General features: G+C 34.8%; 2 protein-coding genes across 4 annotated transcripts; one reads left to right on the forward strand and one right to left on the reverse strand.

Annotated features, from left to right (window-relative positions):
* Positions 1-772: 772 nt before the first annotated feature.
* On the reverse strand, positions 773-5358 carry LOC147514124 (chloride conductance regulatory protein ICln-like). Of its 3 annotated transcripts, none has more exons than XR_015215903.1 (5): positions 4983-5358; positions 2876-2935; positions 2720-2782; positions 2548-2639; positions 773-1038 (listed from the first exon to the last, which is right to left on the reverse strand). XR_015215903.1 is itself a non-coding variant. In XM_086597540.1 (5 exons), the coding sequence occupies exons 1-5, from the start codon at positions 3400-3402 to the stop codon at positions 970-972; spliced, it is 300 nt and encodes a 99-aa protein (XP_086453666.1). In that variant the 5' UTR covers positions 3403-4834; the 3' UTR covers positions 773-969. The 3 variants fall into 3 exon arrangements, 2 of the variants coding, with proteins under 2 accessions (XP_086453666.1, XP_086453667.1); XM_086597540.1 differs by lacking the exon at positions 4983-5358 and adding an exon at positions 3387-4834; XM_086597541.1 differs by lacking the exon at positions 4983-5358 and adding an exon at positions 3387-4834 and having other exon boundaries at positions 1023-1161.
* Positions 5359-6401: 1043 nt separating this feature from the next.
* On the forward strand, positions 6402-11231 carry LOC147514125 (leucine carboxyl methyltransferase 1 homolog). The gene is made up of 8 exons (XM_086598996.1): positions 6402-6415; positions 8344-8432; positions 8515-8568; positions 9468-9550; positions 10277-10289; positions 10386-10488; positions 10818-10938; positions 11047-11231. Exons 1-8 carry the CDS (start codon positions 6402-6404, stop codon positions 11146-11148), a joined length of 579 nt encoding a protein of 192 aa, XP_086455122.1. The 3' UTR covers positions 11149-11231.
* Positions 11232-20656: the final 9425 nt, after the last annotated feature.

Raw genomic sequence — 20656 nt, forward strand, 5'->3', positions numbered from 1 at the left:
CGTCCCATGTGAAGAATAGAACACTTGAGCTCCAGCTTCCTAGTAAATTTAGGCAAATGATAAGGAGAGATCATTCTCTCTAAATTTCTTGCGCACTTCATATCAGCCGTTGGATGACATGATCATACGATTTGGTGTGGTTTGTCAGTTGTGGGCCATACAACAACCTCGATCTCGAGAAAGAATTTCTCCATCCAACGGCTATTTGATCTCTGCAAAATTTAGAGAGAATGATCTCTCCTTATCACGACTCGTAAATTTATACATTCGCACGCACGCACAGCATCTATCAGATTCTAAGTATATAGATGTAGAGCCTACTTAGCCAGTCCTCAAAAACACGAAACAGATCTTGACTCGAAATTCTATTGGCTGCTCTACCTGTACATTTATTGTTTTTTCAATTATACATACGTGATAGTGAACACATATCGCCAGGAAAATAATAAATAATAAATAAATAAATCATAAATTTTCCTCTCCGTCTCATTCTTGTGATATCCGAATTTAGAGTATACACCTTCTAACTCACACGTAAACAAAATAAGAGTGGCGGTGACTGGTGAACTTCCAAAGTGGGATCTATATCAAAGGTGAAGGTTTAGCTCAAACAACTAGCCACATGAGCTGTATATGGAGCAAGTCCTGCATATTGAGAAATCCCACTAGAAGAAAATATCACTTAACCTGGAAAATATGCTTTCCAGGCCTACAAGCACTTTACTGTTTACAGACTCGTTGAGATGAAAAAGACAATCAAAGGAACTGGATAGATTCAAATTTACTTCATTTCGGGACCTAACTACTCTGAAATCTTAACTGACATATTCAGAAGGTTAAAGGCGTTATGACATACATATATACGGTCTGCACAACCAAAAGTTTACAAGCAACTACACCTCGCAAAAAGTACAAATAACCCTTGTAAAGAAAGCAAATTAAAAACTGAATAAAGATGCACAGTACAACTCATTGGTTCCCACTGTGTCTCTCAGTCCATTTCATCCGCATCATCAAAGCACTATCATCGATTTGGAGCTAAAATGAAAAAGGAAAGGAGAATTACTTTACAATGTAAAGTCCTAGCACATACTAGACAGTGTATATAAGCAAACACTCTAGTCATCCTCGCCACAAAAAAGCTCAAAAACAACCGAACACCTAGTCCAAAGAATTTGAGATTGAAATAACATCAATACCCAGAGATGGATTGCTATTTTATTTCGCAAGGAGACAGCGACTTAAAAAGTATTATTATCCTAATAATCATTGTATGTATATGGATTGATAGCAACAATCAGTCTCCAGGAGAATAAGACATCATAATAGCTATGTCCAAAATGTGAGGCACACTATGAGCCATTCAGTGCTCCAAATATGAAACTGTTGGACAAAGGGTGATGAACGAAAGGTACTTTACATGAAATTTTCTTCCACATTCTAAACCGTAAGTATAAAATAAAATCAGTTCTCACACTTGAATTTGCATAATTGTCTATAAAATAAAGATTGATAGAAACCACCACAGTCCTGGAGAATCATACATCATAGACCACCCGTAACTAACTAGCTTTGTCTAAATACTCTAATATGAAGCATAGTGTGTGCTCCATATGAACTCCTAGGCAGAGTGATGGGATATGAGCCACACAGGGTTGCTTGATTGTAGTGTTTTCTAATTTGTTTTTGTACCATAGGCCTACTTTGCACTGTTACTGAACTTTAACATACGGCGGGGGGATGGGATTCAATAATAATGACTTCGTCCACACCTTATGACCATATTAGCATGGAGTTCAGGTTTACTACAGCACGACCAAACCAGAACCCAGTACTGCAACAACTTTGACAAGTTTAGAAATGTAGACACGATATTGTATTTCCATAGGATGAACTCAATGGTGAAGAGAGCATCTTCACCAAACGATACTTTTTTCATTATCAATACCTTATAGAAATATATAATGCCATATCTACAGTTGTAGACTTCTCACTTTCTCAGGTGTGTCTTAACACGAGGATGCATGTACACATAAAGCATGTCATTAAGTTTTAAAGGAAGTGCATTTAAGTGCATAAGAGACACCTTTGCAACCATAAGTTTTTGAAGACAAATCGTTATTGACACAACTATTTGTGTGTGTGTGTGTGTGTGTTTTCTGTCGGCTGCAGATTGCTCAATACATGGAGGCCTAAAAAATTGGCAACACCACCAAGGAGCAAGTATATTAAATCATGTAACAAATCAGCATCTTTATACAGATTGTGTGTGTGTGTGTGTCTGCAATAGTTCAGAAAATTTGTGGAGAACAATTGCGGGGCAGCACTCTGAAAAGAAAGATGATGCCCTGCTAATGTTGATCTCATGGCAGCGTGTGCATTTATTTCAAACTATGATCCCAATTTTTTCAAACAAAGGTCGCATCCCAGCCCCGTGGAAGGAAATTGTACTTAAACATTTCATCATAAATTTCCTAGTACAACAGCAATTGTTATCATTCTCATGTTAAGAAAATTATCCTTCATTAACAAAACAACATTACATACCTCAAGCATTGAATGAGCTACGTCATGATTCCCATCCGTATAACCAATGGGAATGGCAGGATCCTCAGATATCTGCCACTCAAACTCTCCTTCTGCAAAGGCTTGAAACATGCATTAGAGATAAGATCAGAGGTGTAGAATGGAAAAGAGAGGTCAACTCAGTAAAACAAACCTGTCATCATGCTGCCATCAAGTTGGCCAGCACTAGTAATCCAATTGTGTTCTTCCTCTTGTTCTAATGGATAATGTAGATCAAAGAATAATGTGAAATGACTAAACGGGACAGAAACTTTCATACCAAAAAAGCAATCAACAAAAGGATGCTAACCTTCATTAGGTTCAGGATTCAGCTCAGCGCACTCACAAAAGAAGTCAAAAAGAGCATCCACTACACATAAGAAAGTCAAGGAAACAGAACATTAGTATTCAGGTATTCCTATAGTAAGCAGGCATCACAATATAGGAAAATTCTAATGTTTTCTAGGTGTCACTTTTTTAGTTTCCTTTGTTCTGTACATCCTAATGTAACTCTTTCCTTCATTTCTGATACCAAAACTTGCTCATTTAGAAAATAAAATGGGGTGGCTCGTGAGGTTGTTTACACGTCTTCTTCTAGTACGCCTGTTACTCAAAAATAAAATGAGGATAGAGCAGTGCCAACTAGCAAATTTGGTAAAGCTTTTGGGTGATGATACCAGAGACCCCTCCAGCAACAATGAGTTACTGATCTCATTTAAAACAGGCTTGCCAACCAATAAATAAATAAAATAAAATGAGGATAGAGAACAGATGTCATAGTTGCCCAATGCAGTTCAAATGAATATATTTAAAAGGAATACCCGGTGAGAAAAACATGAAGAAGAAATATTAATATAAGATAAAACGAGTGAGAAAACTATAAGGGAAAGGATGCATTCAAATGACCAAGGACATCTTAATGCAAAGTAGAGGCAAGAACCATCAAATATTTTATCGCTAGGAGTCTAGACACTATTTTCCCTTCTTTAGGTTGTTGGGTAATAATTCACATTAAAAAAAAACACACACACACACTTTTGGAAGTAACAAAAAAACAGTGTGACAACTTCTTGAGGAATTTTACTTCATAAGCTACCAAACTGCAACGAAGTGAGAACAAACAGCCCAACCTGAGTAATGGAAAAGGTGCAACAATGGTAGAAGAGATTTAAACTCTGCTTCATTAGCCCCTTAATCCCAGGCAAAGGTCATATTCTAACCCCAAAAGTTTTTACCCAACCTCCCACGGCTTGATAAGTAGGCCATTGGACACCTTCACTCCATCCTTTCAGAAGTCGTGGAAGATGCAAATAGTCCAAAACAATTCACATTCATCAGAAATATCGACAGTCAAACCTTCACAAAGATCCAGTGCAAAAGGACTTATTATAGAAAATTTTCCGAAGGGAAAAAAGAACTGGTCTTCACTGAAGGAGACAACAAACGCGATGCAAAAAATACAAAGACAGTACTGTCTTAAGTTTTCTTGTAAAGTACAAACCTGCAATTATTTTTATGAACTCCATCCTAGAGGCCCTTGCATTATTAATCAGCTTTGGACGAATCACAATCAGAGATTCAGTAACAAAACAATATTCCTAAAGCTGACCAAATTTTCCAACAAACAACTGTGACAAAAGAAACAGTTGTTATTCTAATTAAAATCTCTTATCTCCAAACATCAAACAGCTTAGAGATGTAACCCCGACAATTTCAACCCAGGCCAGAACTCTTCAGTCTTAGTAAATGAGAGAAACAAGAAAATAAGTCGACTGATGCCTCCACAAAGAGTTTCTAACATTTTGTCCGTCTTTCCCGTCTCTAAAGTTGCCAATAACAATATGAATGTTCTTTTTCTTCTCTGCTCCTCCACCACCGTGACCTCTGCTCCTTCCATTTTTAGTTCACATCTCTATATTCTCCACTATTTCATCTTACAAGTCATTTTCACCCTTCCTCCTCTAAAGTCTTCTTAATATAGTGCTACTAATCACAGTAACACTGTAGCAGAATACACTTGTCATCATATCCCATTATATTCTTGTATTTTCCCTTTGTAAATAAACATGGGAATGTGGGCATAACTGCACCCCTTTGCTATGTAAAATGAAAACAATGACAATTTGTCTGCACAATATACCATTAAGATCATTACCCACCACTGGTTACTTTGTCAAAACTATTTTTTTTTACAAAATTTAGGGATCAAACATGAGGTTCACTTGAGATGACAATACATCCTAAGCAAACTACATCTGATAATACCAAAAAGCAATATGTCAAGTATCCGCAAGGAACTCTTAGTCAACAACGTTCATGAAAAACAGAGCAACAATGTTCACAGAATTATATGATCATTGGACAAACATTGAAAATGTGAAAGCATATAAGCAAAATACAAGCATAATATTAGTTACCTCTATCTTTGTTAACCCGACTTCCTTGGCGATATGAGGCTCCCCAGATGAGGCAATATTCTCCAAAGAGAACCAGTATCAGTATACCTAAACGTTTTTGTTTTGGTATTGTAATAAGCTAGATAACTGTTCCGCCTGTCAGAACATAGAAGAACATAGAATTGAACTGGTTGAATTTCTCCTTTTCATCAATTGAACTTTTTGAATAGGGTATACAAGGCAATAATCCAAAGACATCTCTGTAATTCTGATAACATATTCCTTTAGTCCAAGATGATTCAACTCCATAATTTTTCATTTAAAATCCCATATCCTAATATACTCTTCATTAATCACAAAATGAACAACAAATAATTATATTCTCCTTTTAACTCCAATAAATATAAAAAGCGATAATAGTTTTGGTTAAAGTTTACAGCACTACCTATAATATTACCTTTCTTCTAATTTAAAAGTGATTGCCGGGGGGATTGTTTTTGGTTTCTATGCTAGGCAAATCTTTAGGACTTGGCTTGGAAAAATATTTTGGAATTCCTCAATATCCTACTTGAACAAAATAACTTCTTCAGCCGTCATGCTGTTTGAGAAGCTTCCTATCCAGTGTAAAGCTCCATTCACCAAAATATCTGAGCCATTGTTGTCACGTAATTATTATTACTGTAACGCGGAAAATAGAAAGGAACTTTACCTAGGGATCTCCACTCGTCTGTGCCCAAAGTATATACCTCAGTTGCTGTTTCTTCTCTAGAGTCATTCCTCATATTATCGATCAATTTAACTACTATCCTTATAACCTTGAAGACTTTAGAAACTGGATCAAATCCAAACCCAAAAACAATACGATTAATCCAATGCAATGGAGGTTTAGGTAGAACAATGTGGTCACCAGTAATCGGATTACATATGATGTAAGGTTCTTTATCATAAATGAAACCGCGGCGCGTTGAAAAGACCAAGCCATTACAAGAACAGATATCAAACAATCGCTTAGGTGATTTTGCTGGATAAGAAAATATAGGGGTTTCAAAAGTATCCAAGCTTTCATTATCAATCAAACGAAAATCTCTACCATCTTGAATTAGAAAACAAGGGGTTGTGTTGTTGTTGTTGTTGTTGTTGTTGTTGTTGTTGTTGTTGATTACTTTGTTGTCGTGGTACATTTCGATAAAGCTTGGATGTTTGATTGTATGGTACCATGCTTTACTTAAAAACAAGCAGCGACATAGTGACTTGATCGGTAGCCGTAATAGGATATCAATGAAGATTGGGTTTGGGAGTTTGGACATTATTCCGCTCATATTCTTCTATCTGGTCTGAACAAGTAAACTCATTTTCTTCCATTTTACTGAAATTGACTCCACCACTTCCAATTGAACAGTTGATTACTACCCTTCTTATTTGGTACTTTCTGGTTACGGCATGGAATTGGGGCTGTGAGAAGTTTATTAACCCTAAAACCATTTTTATGTTATTTTCTTTACAGTGATCGCGGAAAAGAGACAGGGTTTTGTATGAATCCATGTTTCAGATGTCATGAGCAAACTTCATAAATTTAATAAAATACAACCAAAATAAAATACAATAATGGCAACATCATTAGATTAAATATCAACCACATTTAACAAGTAGAAACATTTCCCATTTTACATTTGTAACTTTTGGAAGACAATATCTGTAAGTTCACGTGTGACTAACATATGTAAGTGTTCGACGACAACATCTGTAACTTTGCGTGTGCCTTACATCAGTGCTGGCCCTGACATTTTTGTGGCCTAAAGCAAGACAATAGAATGTGGCCCTATATGCGTTAATATTATCAATTTTTTTTTTTAAACTTGTGTTATTCAATATAATCCAAGAGAGAGTGAGTGAAGTGATTTTGTTATTTGACAGAAGAGTTTTATTTGTTTTTTAGATATAGATAAAATTTTGGGTTTTTTAATTGTGAGTTGGTTTAATATTTTTTTTGTTTTTTTAATTGTTTGTAACGAGTGGGGTAAGTTTTGCCAAAGAGTTTAATAAGGATTTGGGTTCTCGGGGATTGTGAGTGATTTTGTTATTTGGTAGAGAAGTTTTTTTTGTTTTTTTAGATATAGATAAAAGTAGTTTGGATTTTTTAATTGTAAGTTGGTTTAGTGTTTTTTGTTTTTTTTAATTGTTTGTAACGAGTGGGGTCAGTATTGCCAAAGAGTTTAATAAGGAGTTGAGTTCTCGGTGATTGTGAGTGATTTTGTTATTTGGCTGAGGAGTTTTATTTGTTTTTTTAGATATAGATAAAAGTTTGGATTTTTTAATTGTGAGTTGGTTTAGTGTTTTTTGTTTTTTTTAAAATTTTTTTTGTAACAAATAGGAGTGGGATAAGTATTGTCAGAGAGTTTAATAAGGAGTTGGGTTCTGGGGGATTGTGAGTGATTTTGTTATTTGGTAAATGAGTTTTATTTGTTTTTTTAGATATAAATAAAAGTTTGGATTTTTTAATTGTGAATTGGTTTAGTGTTTTTATTTATTTTTTTAAATTTTTTGTAACGAGTAGAAGTGGGGTAAGTATTGCCAAAGAGTTTAATAAGGTGTTGGGTTTTCGGAAATTGTGAGTGATTTTGTTATTTGACAGAAGAGTTTTATTTGTTTTTTTTAGATATAGATAAAAGTTTGGATTTTTTAATTGTAAATTAGTTTATTGTTTTTTTTAATTGTTTGTAACGAGTAGGGTAAATATTGCCAATGCAAAGAATTTAATACAAAGAGTTGGGTTCTGAGCTATTGAGGGATTAATTGAAATCGTATATTTATTTTTTTTCTTAAATATGTTTGGTTTATTTTTTGTTCCAAATAAGTGACAACTAACTGAACTCTTTATTATAAAGTTTATTATTTTGTCCCGATAATAGTGTGGCCCCTATTTTTAGTTTTGGTTTGGTGGCCCAAAACAACCGCTTTGCCTCAGGGCCACCACTGCCTTACATCGGTAAGGTTTCGACGACAATATCTGCAAGTTCGCGTGTGCCTTACATCCGTAAGGTTTCGACGACAACATTTGTAAATTCGCGTGCAGGACCAGGAATTCAATTTCCTCAAATATCTTATCCATCTAAACTTTTTGTATCTATTATATATATAAAATCAGGAACTGAGACTCTGTTCTTGTTTGTGGCTTATGGCAGAAAGTTATGTGTTCTCCGGAGTCCGGACTATATATCACAATTTTCATGCATTATGTGTTATCGGACTCATGAATTTACCGGACTCATGAATTTACTTTCTGAAATGAATTCCGAATGAAAATATTTTTTTATTATAATAATAATAATAATAATAAAATATTTTTTTATTACTAATCAAACCTTTTGTAACCAATTTTCAGGTCGTGTGTGAAAAAGAAATACATGAAAGATGACTACATCCATTTATTTGTAAGAATGCCAGTGAGAAGATCCCCGATAATTAACCGAGGTATATGTCAAACCATATATTTAAAATTTGTACATTCCATATTTTTCTAAATTGACGTGGTTGTGCAAATGGCTTTTTGAAGGGTATTACGCTCGTTGGGCTGCTTTGCCGAAGATGCTGCTTCAATTTCTCAAATGTGAAAGCCAAAGAAAATAGATATTGGAGCTGGTTTCGATACTACCTTCTTCGATTCTTGTTTGTCAACTCCCCGATGAGAATATATGTCGATTTGGGCGAGACCACATCTTATTTTTCGATTGCATTTTATGTGTAGTTATGTTTTTTTGTTACAGGATGATGGATTTGCGCCTCATTTATATGTGGAACTAGGGGTGTCAAAATGGCCCTCAAACCCTTAGCCCGCCCTTGACCCGCCCATAGGCGAAAAAAGTCCTCAAAATGAGGCCCTCACATTATTTTTTTGGGCATTTTTGAGGGGAGGGTAAGGGCCTAGACTTCGAAACTTAAGCCCTCCCTTAAGCCCGGCCCTCATTAGGCCCTCAACATTTATTACATATATTTTAATAAAAATATTTACAATATATTTTATTTTAACATTAATATACTAAAAATCACTTAAAAAAACGTTTATCTATTAAGTTTGTCAACCTTATAATTTCATTATAATATTTTATGAAATGCATTTAATTGATCTTAATTGACTAATACAACTTTAACAAGTTTTTTTAGTAGTTTGAAAGTTTAATTGTGAAGTGCATTCGATTTTATCATTTTTAACTAATATTTCTAAATTTATTTTGTAAATCAAATGTATAACATAGTATCCGGCCCTCACGTTTGGCCCTCAAGCCCGGCCCTTCAAGCCCTCTCGAGAGGGTTGAGGGGGTAAAACTTCAGATTTAAGTATTGGCCCGGCCCGACCCTAATCCCCCGAAGTAAATGAGGGTAGGGTTTAAACCGCCCCCTCAAAGCATGAGGGGCTTTTGTTTGAGGGCCGGGCCAGCCCGGCCCAGCCCATTTGACACCACTATGTGGAACTGGATTTTAAAGAGGTGTGGTATTTGAACTATTCAGTAATATCTTGTTCGTTTAGTAATCAGTGTGCTAGGAGTCTAGGACTACTAGCTCATTTTTGCTGCATGTCAGAGGGCAATTTGGTAGTTTTATGTTATCGAGAGATAGGTCACATAGCAGTGTATGTGTTTAGGCTTGTCATTTTTGTTTGGTAGGTGACTAGCAGGAGTGTTTTAGATCTCGTGTAGTACAGTCAGAAAAGGGAACTATTTTTTTGCTGTCTGAGATTATAACTGTAAATTTAATCTCATCTCTACACTATACGAATAGGCGTATCTTTAGGAGGAAAATTTCTCAACCAAATTGTGTATTTGTAATCTCTCTATTTTATGATTTTAGAACCACCTCCCTTAATTATTCTAATCAGCTCTCTCATTTTTAAACAATTTACCAAAAACTCTCTCACTTTATTTAAATTAGAATTAGCTTCATATTATTTAAAATAATTTAGAAAACCTCATTCACGTTACTCAAATTATATTCAACATCTCCTAATGTTTTTATATTATTTTTTAGATTATAACTAGAATTCGAAAAATCGTACTATCAAAGACATGTTAGAGCGACAGGTTTAAAGATTTTAAAAAACACATGCGTAGCACGGTTCGCATACTCGTTGAGATTAAATGTAGGAAAACAACATTCGTGTGCTCGCAATGTGACTTTGTTTTCAGACTCCCCCTTTGCCCTATTCATGTGCATTTGCATATGTTTCTGAACTTTACCATGATACTAATAGGGCTGCATCTGCTTCTCATATCATGCTATCTATAACTAGAGAACCTATATCACATCATAGTTCTAATTGAAAATATAATCAAGGTATTCATTTCTTAGTAGTCTTATGGTAACTTGATAATTAATCCTATTGAGTTATACTATTCTTCATGCACTGAATGTTGTGTTGTAATTGTGCAGAGAAAGGTGAGGTACTCAGTGATCATTACAAGCTTCTTCCGGTTGATTTGCGTGAAATACCAAAGTTAGATGATGTCATAAATCTAGCTCAGTTGGATCGAAGGTGTGTATGGAATTATTTTTGTTTCACATATTCAACTCCAAGTCTCCTTGATTTAATATGTAGATGATCACCAAACCAAGGTAACTAAGAATCTATCCTCTTGGTTGTCAGTTTCTCACTATCTATAGTAAAGCAGAGGTTTACGCAAGTGAAGTTTCTTTTTCGATTTGTACTATGCGGTTTGGTAGAAATATTTTTGACTAAATTGAGAAGAACGTTTTCCTATCGAACGAATATGAGTTTATTGGGATAAATATATTCTTGGCCTGGGGTTGTCTAAGTAAACATTAAGGGAATAACTGAGAAAGCTGGGTTTGTTTTGTCATCAGCTTACCGACATTCATAATTGCAGAATGTGTTCTAATATACTTGGATCCAGATTCAACTCGCAATATAGTTAGCTGGGCTTCAAGAGCATTTTCCACTGCAATATTTTTCATTTATGAGCAGGTTCATCCTGATATTCTCTATTCAACATTCTTTTCTTCCTACAGAATGCTTTATTAGTAGTGACGCTATTTTGCAACCTATTGCTCATATTTTCATTCTGCCTAACAGATTCACCCAGATGATGCTTTTGGCCAGCAAATGATGATGAACTTAGAGGTAGTAGGTTTTGATTTAATTTCATTTCTTTTTTCATTTATCATTTTATTTTGAAGGTTTGTGATTTATTTTGTTTCTGTTACATGTCATTGTATAATTGACTAAATGTTTAGATGAAAGAATCTCTTTGGCGGAAACTTTTTGTTTAGATCACTGAGTTTCTATGCGATTTTGGGTTTTTTTTCTTTTGGTGGATAATTCAGTATCACACTTATTTACTGTATTAATAACCCAACATTATGTGTGGCTTCAAGTTGGTCCCAACTGCTCTCCTCGCTGAAGGATAGAAATGAATAACAGTTTAGAGTTGAAATATTGATATTTTTGAAATTTTTAAAATTCCAAATATAACATGGGTTGAAATATTGTGGATTTCGGTTTTTAGATTTGTCAGAATTCCAATAATTCCAAAATCCCAAACTATGGGAGAACCAGAAAATAAATGGAATCATTCAGTTGCGTCCCCTCCTTTCCTCTTTCCTAACTTTGAGCTTTAAATGTGGAGAAAGAAGAGTTATAAGAGATTGTTAACACTCATTCTACACATCAAGGGATTTCCCACTTCACCTAGCCGGTAGTAGTAGAATTTTAGAATCTATAGACAAATATAAATTAGTAAACTCCAAATGTTTGAAAAAAAAATATTAGAGCATTCACAATGCAATCAACAACTTATTACCTCTATATAGGCGCTACATATTACTATTTCCCCTCATAGTTATTTTTTTGGTGAGAAACTACTAGGAGTTGCCTAATACAAACATGACTTTAAAATTTGAACGGAATGTGTGTTTATTCCGTTTGAATGTAAAAAATAAAAAAATATCGAAAAAACACGTCGGACGGAATTAAACATCTCATCCAAAAAAAAACAAAAAAAAAATCGAAAAATATGTGAGACGGAATAAAAAGTTATGTTCGAATATCACAAGTCGACAACTATCTCAGTAGCAAGTGTTACTCTCATTGTAACTTAATTAATGAAAAAACTACTGTGATTGTCACTCTTGCATTGGGCCATTGTTTTTGGCTTATAAGGGCGACAAGTTGTTATTTCCCCTCAAAATTGTTTGCATTGGGAATGCTCTTAAACAAGCGAGGCGGGTTTAATTGTGGGGAAAACAAAGCACGTATTGACCACTTGATCAAAAATACTCTTTGTTTAGGTGTGGAGAATAAATAATATAAATATATATCATACTACTAGTGGTGGGCCTAATGATAAAAAAAAATGACAATATTTTAAATATCGATATTTATCGTAAACGATGATATGTCGAAATATTAATTTCTTTTATTACCAAAACCCACTCTTAGTTGACCAAGAACAAAACCCCTTTCATCAGCCATGGCTACCTTTGCAACATTTGTACATATGGCAAAGACTATCAGTCGTGTAGGTCCATCAAGCAACACTACTTTAGAAAACACGACAAATTCTTTCCCCAATTGGCATGGACGGAGCCAGGATTCTAAGCCAGGGAGTGAGAGATTATGTGTACGCCCCACCCCACCAAAAAAAAAATATGTTATGTTTTTTTGTTTTTTTAGAATGTCTGAACAATAAAGATTAACAAAATTATGCATTTATTTCAATCCACAAAACTAAAGTGCGTTGACTACTAAAAATTTAATATGGACTGACGAAGTTAACTATTTAAGCACTTAAGCCATTAATTGATACTACTATGTATATATATATATATATATATATATATATATATATATATATATATATATATATCATGTGGATAAAAATATAAAAGATTAACATTTAAAGTAATTTTATTAATAATGATAATGAGTTTTACAAATAATTATGACAAGCGTGCAACAAGTTGCGCCGCAAGTCTTTTATGATTTTTTTTTTTTTTTTTTTTTTTTTTCGTTTAGGTTGAGGTCTGATGCTTGTTTAAGAATTGAGAGTGAAAGAAATGAGGGAGAACTTACTGGTTTGTTATGGTTGATCTAGTACAGTTTGAATCTAAGGCGCCTCGGTGGAGGAACTACCTGCCTTAACTATTGTATGTATGATTGTTATGTGATTAGTTGGAAATTAAGGTGCCCCGGTAGAAGAACTAACTGCCTTATTGATTGTGTATATATGTATAAATAAGATTTATATTTTAGAGCTACTCATACCATCATTGTTTATAATGCTGACCCGATTTGCATGTTTGTTTATCGGGTGTGTTCATAAAATAAACATGGTTGATAAGTCTTGACATAATTAATGTTGAAGAATGTTGATTGATGTTTGTGGTTTGCGTTAGCGTTAGCGTCTGATTACAAAATATATTTTGTTTTCCCTTGAGATGTAACAAATTTTCAGTTGAGACAATGGTTTGGTATTTTTTGTTGTAATTTTAATTGAAGCGTTGTTTAATTATAAGTTTCTACCTAAATCCTATTTGTGAATTTTTATAATGGAGAGAACTCAAGAGTAAATGTGGAGTCAGATTCAATGAGAGCAATACAAGCTATAAAAGGTTCAGAACAACCACCTTGGTATTGCTTGAATATTTTTATAGCAATTTTGAGTCTTATTCCATTGTTTGAGGTGATAGAGTTTAAGCATATATACAGAGAATCAAATATGGTTGCAGACCACTTTTCTCTGATATTATTGGTATGGATACGAGATCTTTGTGTAATGTTGTTTTCTCCCCTCTTAGTAAAACTCTTTCTAAACTTGTAAGGGAAAATATGGAAGAGAAAGTGTATTATAGATCTTTATATTAATGGAAGCAGGGGAGCCTATAATCCCAACTACTTAACTTTCAAAAAATAATATTGGAGAGGACTTTGGTTTAAGATTTTTTTTTTCATTAGTTTCAAATTATTAGAATAATTAAACGATAATGGATTTTGAAAGCCGAGAGTGCATAACACCCTGGCCTCGCTCTCGGTGGCAAAGCCAACTAGGGCGTCGCTTAGGCCCCCAAATTATTGGTTAAATTTTAGGCCCCCAAGTATAATTTTATACTTACTAGACCACATGTAAAGGACTCAAGGTTGTTCAATCCAGTCAAATTATGTGCAGTACAGTCCACTCAAACATTGGCCCACATCTCCTGGTGTAAAAGACTTGTTTTTTTCTCAATAATATAGGCCCATTTTAAGAAACTCGCCTTGGGCCCCTCAAAATTCAGGGCGGGCCCTGTTAACACCTTGAAAATTAAAGAATCGGAAACAAATATTATTATTTCAATTTGGTCGAAATTCTGACAAAATGTGTCTAATATAATTGCATTGAGCTTAAGAATGGAACGGAGTCATACCAGCATACCATACAAGTCACCTATTAGCTGACAAATGCAACATTTGTGCTATTTATTTATTGAAACTAGGCTCTCTTTGTACTGGACACCTTGCAAATCGTCGATTTGAGGTAGTTCGAAAGGAAGATACTTTATTTCGGCAGTAGCATGATCGCAAAAGCACAATTTACTTTCTCGATCACAATAACATTCAGTGTTATCGTCACATAAGCATTGTTTGTGATGTAATATAAAAATTCCGTTCTGCGAGAACCCTATCGACCTTATCCAAAAACAATATTGTGAGCCTAACCGTATTGTGTATAATTGAGTCCACGAGTCTTTTAACATGTACTCATTCAAAACACATATTTTGAAGTGACAATTTTCTGTTTCCCATGAAAGCTGTGGCCAACAAATGCAAGCAATTTTGCCCTTTAATATGGCCAACTCAAAGAGTAGCACTACTATTAGTCCTCAATTTTGCCCTTTAGAATTGGTGGTTTGAAACTTGCAAAATAGACTAACAGAGAGAATTGAAGTCTCTTTTTTTTCCTCCTACAACATATGAATACTTGGAACCGAATCATTCGTCCCATATACTGTCAAAATTAATCGTGTAAGCTTAAAGGTTCGTTCACCCTTCATTCAGATGTCTACATGTTCACCCTCTTCCAACAATTATCCTACTTATTTGGAAAATTTAAATTTTATAAACATTCAAAATTTATTGGGGTGACAATGTGCCATTGCTTTGTTTTTAGGTGAAGTTAATTCATTTTGTTGCCTTCTAAGATATTCGCTATTAACACTTCACATATATAGTCAAACATTTAAACTACCAATCCTTCAATCTTTAAATGAGATTGCACTAAAAGTCTAAAACTAGAACCTTTGTCCATAACGTAATGGCACCCCTTATGAGTAATTCTATCATAAAAGTGAGAGACATACAAATTTCTGAGAACAGCGCTTCTGCGCATACGTACTTTTTCGTCCTGCTATTGCAAGTCACTACTTGAATAACCATGTTTTGCACTGGAAATACAAGTGGCGGGTGTCATAATGTAAATAAACTATTTTTTTCTTCGGAGATGTTCGTGGGCAGTTTATATAGTGTCTTGAACAACTTTTTAATTTACGTTTATTAACTTGTTTAACGGACGACACTACATAAGCTGTGCAAGACACTATATAACATGTCCGTTTAAGAGAAAGTCCATGCTATATACAACTATGCTTAACTTTCTCGAACTGTATTGATCTAATTATTTGTTGCACATAGTTTACATTTAGTGAATATTGTTAATGTTGGATCATCTTCCTGAAAATTAGTTCAAACTTGTAATAATGTATATTTTTCTTGGTTTTGTAGGGGGCATCAAAGAAACTCAATCTTGTGGAGTGGGAGAAACAGTGGGAGAGATTGTGGACCATTAATAAGGAGATGATCCATCCTGAATGCCCCAGGCATACTACTATCCTTGAAGAAAAACGTGTGTTGTTGAACCTGATGAATGGTCATAGTGAACCAGTTGTATGTCAGCTTCCAAGACACGGAATTTTCGAAGGTGCTGGATCAAAATCTACGACTTATGCAGGGAGAATTTCGTCGGACTATAATGGTGCATCTTCTTTATCTGTAGGCGCAGGGCCGGCTCAACCATACAGCAAAGTAGGCCTCCGCTTAGGGCCCCGTAGCCCAAGGCCCCCCAACAATATAATCCAGTCATTGCCCACTATTGATTTATTAGTGCGGAAATAAATCAAAAAATTAAAACCAAAACCCACTATTGTTTTTCATTTATTTTTAACTGTTGGTTAAACGTTTTTATATTGGCAAATTGGAAACCATAAAATCACGTTAAAGTAGTGTTAAACACTTAAACTGCTTCAGTTCTCTCGCCTTCTCTAACAAAAAATAGCACACCTCCATAACTAATTAAAGTTCTTCATCACCCTATGACAAATAATCAAGTATATATACGCCAACAACTCTCTCTCTCTCTCTCTCTCTCTCTCTCTCTCTCTCTCTCTCTCTCTCTCTCTCTCTCTCTCTCTCTCTCTCTCTCTTTGTTTTATTTGGTGTAGAATTATTTTGCATTCTCTCTCTCTATATTCGCAATTTTTTGTTAAATAAATCTATTGAAGTTTCAAATTTGTGCGAAGACTATTCAAGAAAGAAAAAAGATAATGTTTGGATCATATGAAATAACGTAAACAAATCAATAATATGTTGTGAGAAAAAAAAAAAAAAAAAAAAAAGATGTAACAATTTTTATTTGTTAAAGTAGTGTTAAATACTTAAACTCCTTCGGTTCCCTCGCCTTCTCCAACAGAAAATAACACACTTCCATAACTAATTAAAGTTCTTCATCACCCCCATAACAAATAATTAAGTATAACACCAACAATTCAATCTTACCTATATCATTTTTTTGTCTTCTATGATTTTTCCCTATAATCTCTTTTTTCTTTTTATATTTGTTTTATTTTGTGTAAAATTATTCTGCATTCTCTCTCTCTATTTGCAATTCTTTGTTAAATAAATCTATTAAAGTTTCAACTTTGTGCGAAGACTATTCAAAAAAGAAAAAAGAAAAAGTTGGGATCATATGAAATAATGTATACAAATCAATAAGATGTTGTGAGAAAAAAAATTAAAAAAAATATAACAATTTTTATTTGTTAAAGTAGTGTTAAACACTTAAACTCCTTCGGTTCCATCGCCTTCTCCAACAAAAAGTAGCACGCTTCCATAACTTATTAAAGTTCTTCATCACCCTATAACAAATAATCAAGTATATATAACGCCAACAATTCAATCTTACTTATATTATATTTTTGCCTTTTATGGTTTTTCCCTATAATCTTTCTTTCTTTCTATATTTGTTTTATTTGGTGTATAATTATTCTACATTCTCTCTTTATTTGCAATTTTTTGTTAAATAAATCAATTGAAGTTTCAAGTTTGTGTGAAGACTATTCAAGAAAGACAAAAAGAAAAAGTTGGGATCATATGAAATAAGCTAAACAAATCAATAAGATGTTGTAAGAAAAAAAAATAAAAACAATGTAACAATTTTTATTAATATATATTAATAATAGAAGATTTCCTATTCGAACTTTGCTTAGGCCCCTGATTATCTTGAGCCGCCCCTGTGTAGGCGACAAAATTACGTTGATTGATTGGGGCAATACAATGCTCTTTGAAATTATAGGTGCCGACTAGCTAAGTTGGTAAAACCTTTTGGGTGATGATACCAGAGGTTTGGGGCTCGAACCCCGCCAACATCAAAGAGTTGCCGATCTCATTTTAAAAAGACTTGCTAATAAAATAAAATAAAATAATCTTAGAAATTGAGAAGGACAAGGACGGGAACATCATCGAGTTGACAAGAGGTTTGAACTGCGATGGCACTTTTAAGTCCACAAATCTCATCTGTATCCGGTAGTCATGTATGATTCAGTTTTATGGATATATAGAACTGAGATTACATTCTGGTCAGTTAAGAACTCTTACACTCTGAAAATGGTCTGCCCTTCTCAGGTAGTGTGATGCATGCCCAGTTGTAGGAGTGCAGATTTTCGTTGAAAACATTGGCTCCGGCTTGCTGAGTTGCAGGAACACGATCAATATCAAATCTTGGTCATGTTTGATGAGGTCTCGGAACATGCTGTGGAGGTGAAGGCTTCAACAGGAACAAGAATATCATTCAAACTCACATCTATCCATTCATGGACCTGATTCCTAGCACGGTGCCTGCAGCCATGGCAACTCTGAATAGATGTCCGTTTTCTCCAATATACACTTCAGAACAAAATATGCAATGACATGCAGTGATGATAATAACTGTGCCATATGAGTAGCAATGCTTGGGCTGAACATCATGCCAAGAGAGTTTGTCCCTGATTGCGTGACACTGATCCTAACTCAACTCGGACTTTGCATATTATAATATCAATGACTTCAGCACTTTCGATACAATACAATCAACACTAATCTACAGTACGATTCACTGAAATCAAAATAAAGTATGCTCGCTTCAGTAGTATCATACTAACATTAAGCATTTTTTGTTCTACCAACTTAATCAAAATACAGAAGTGACTTGCATAATAAGTTCAAACAAAATCTCGTTTTACAATGGTAGGCCTTCTTTGTTTAGAGAACCAAGTGTAAGTATATATGAACGATACGTTTCAGAACGTTGATTCAAAATCTTACATATATAATGTGATTAACGTGACATACAAATTAATGTACAACCTGTTAGGAGAATAGCTCGGGCATTAAGGACATAATTAGCTGCAGGAACCATGCTTTTCAGTGGATTCTTACTACTATTTTCAATTCTCCTATGAATCATTGGCCACAATTTGTTGCCTTTAAAGTTTGAACTATAAGATCGAGAACGCGGAAAATTAAATCATTAGTGTTTGATTTGCGGAAGTAAACATATAGTCAGGATGGCCGATCCCCACTCTTCAACATCTTTTTTTTTGTGAAGTATTAATCGGGTTTGGCTGACCCTTTTACCTGCATTAGAATCTGAGATAAACCTTCCCTCTTACATCAGTGGCTACAATCTCTGATAGTGTAGAATCTAGAGGGGGATATTACATGTACATTGCTCTTTAGCAGAAGAAGATAGGCTAGCTAAGTAGTCAGTACTACTGTTCACTTCCCTGTAGACATGACAAAATCTGACCTCAAGAAAATGAGTTACAAGCTTAAGTATAGAACCTACGATGTTCATGCAATACCATGGGGCTCTCTCTTTACCATTCAGGATCTGAATTGCATGTAGGGAATCTGAGCAAACTTGTATTTTATTTAGGTCATTTTCCTGACACATGGTGAGACCAACCTCTATTGCTTTCAGCTCTTGAAAAAGAACTGACCTTCGATATCCTCCCTCTGAGTATGTGAATATCACATTTCCTTCTTAATCAATCGTTAAGCCACCATAGCCAACTCATTGGTCAGCTACATATCTGTCTGTATTGAGTTTAATGAACCCGGGGTGGCAATTTCCATTTACAGAGAAGAGGAGTCTTGTTCTTGTACTTAACTTGTATATCGAGTCATGTGAGTAAAAGCTTTGATCTCCACGGTATCAAGTACTGAGTCTATCTTGATGCTGAGATAGAGTTTCATGTCGTGCAGAATGGTGTTAGCAAGATTTTGCCATGTTACTGAGTGATTTTGAAATCTTCTACTATTCCTTTCTAACCAAAGATAGCCTATAGTTGCATTCACATATGCTCTGTAGGCTTCAGCTTTGGGAGATTGTTTTCTGCAGTGATTGATAATGCAGCACCATTCTTCATTTGAACTCTTCACATTGTTTCCCAATCCCAAAGCTTGCTTCACTCTTGCCCAGACATTTGAAGAGAAATGACAGTCAAAAAACAAATGTTTTGAGTTTTCTCTCTCACAATAGCAGAAACAGCACGAAGAAGAATTCAAAACTTTCTTATGCCTTAATCGATCTTGAGTAGATAAGCTACAATTGCCATCCGTTGAAAGAATGCTTCGGCAACACCAGTTTTCCCCACACCATCTTGCACCAGTTGAGACTTCTTCTTTTCTTTCTAAGGTCATTATAAGCTGCTTTGGAAGTGAACACACCTGATGGAGATGACATCCATATCACTCTATCTTCTGGCAAATGGACATTTATTTCAGAGCAAGAATTTGACTTTTGACTTCTCCCTCTGGTAATGTGTGAACTAGCTAGTTCCATTTTCCATTTGTGATTAGTGAGCTTATTTTTGCATCAAGAGGTAGTGGTAGATGGTTTGTAACTTCTTGCGAGAGGAGAAGCGAGCCCTCAAGGCACCATGGGTCGTGCCGCTCTTCAACATCTTAAAACACACAGTACCCACTCAAATCCCACTCAAGACTTATATATTCAGCAAATGCATAAACGTCCAAACCAAACAGCTTCGAGCCAGCAATTAAAACACACAGTAGCAAATTAGCAATAGACATTAAACTCACCAATATAAACGCAAGCAATTCTGATGGGGGTACACGAAAGCGCAATCATACTTGTACAGTACTCATCCAAAAGTATTGGAACTACAGCGAACAGAAAAATAGCAAGTACCATGATGGATGCGCCTGGAACTCGTAGTGACAATTCTTATCTATCAAGCTTTGCTATGTGTTCGACCTAAGGCAACAGGCAGTGAATTGTGCTTCTGAGTTTAAGGATATCAGAATCACTTTATAAATGGAACAACATTTGTTGTAGGAATTACTAATCACTTGGAACAAAACGGATCTTTAATTA

The sequence above is a fragment of the Coptis chinensis genome, chromosome 3, assembly GCF_015680905.1.
Source record: "Coptis chinensis isolate HL-2020 chromosome 3, ASM1568090v1, whole genome shotgun sequence".
In the NCBI taxonomy this organism is placed as follows: Eukaryota; Viridiplantae; Streptophyta; class Magnoliopsida; order Ranunculales; family Ranunculaceae; genus Coptis; species Coptis chinensis.

Coding starts and splice junctions, on each gene's coding strand:
- LOC147514124 (XM_086597540.1), bottom strand. Junction 2,783..2,875: donor GAATCCTGAACCTAATGAAG/GTTAGCATCCTT, acceptor ATTATCCATTAG/AACAAGAGGAAGAACACAAT. Junction 1,039..2,547: donor TAGCTCATTCAATGCTTGAG/GTATGTAATGTT, acceptor TTTTCATTTTAG/CTCCAAATCGATGATAGTGC.
- LOC147514125 (XM_086598996.1), top strand. Junction 8,433..8,514: donor ATCCCCGATAATTAACCGAG/GTATATGTCAAA, acceptor GGCTTTTTGAAG/GGTATTACGCTCGTTGGGCT. Junction 10,939..11,046: donor TATTTTTCATTTATGAGCAG/GTTCATCCTGAT, acceptor TCTGCCTAACAG/ATTCACCCAGATGATGCTTT.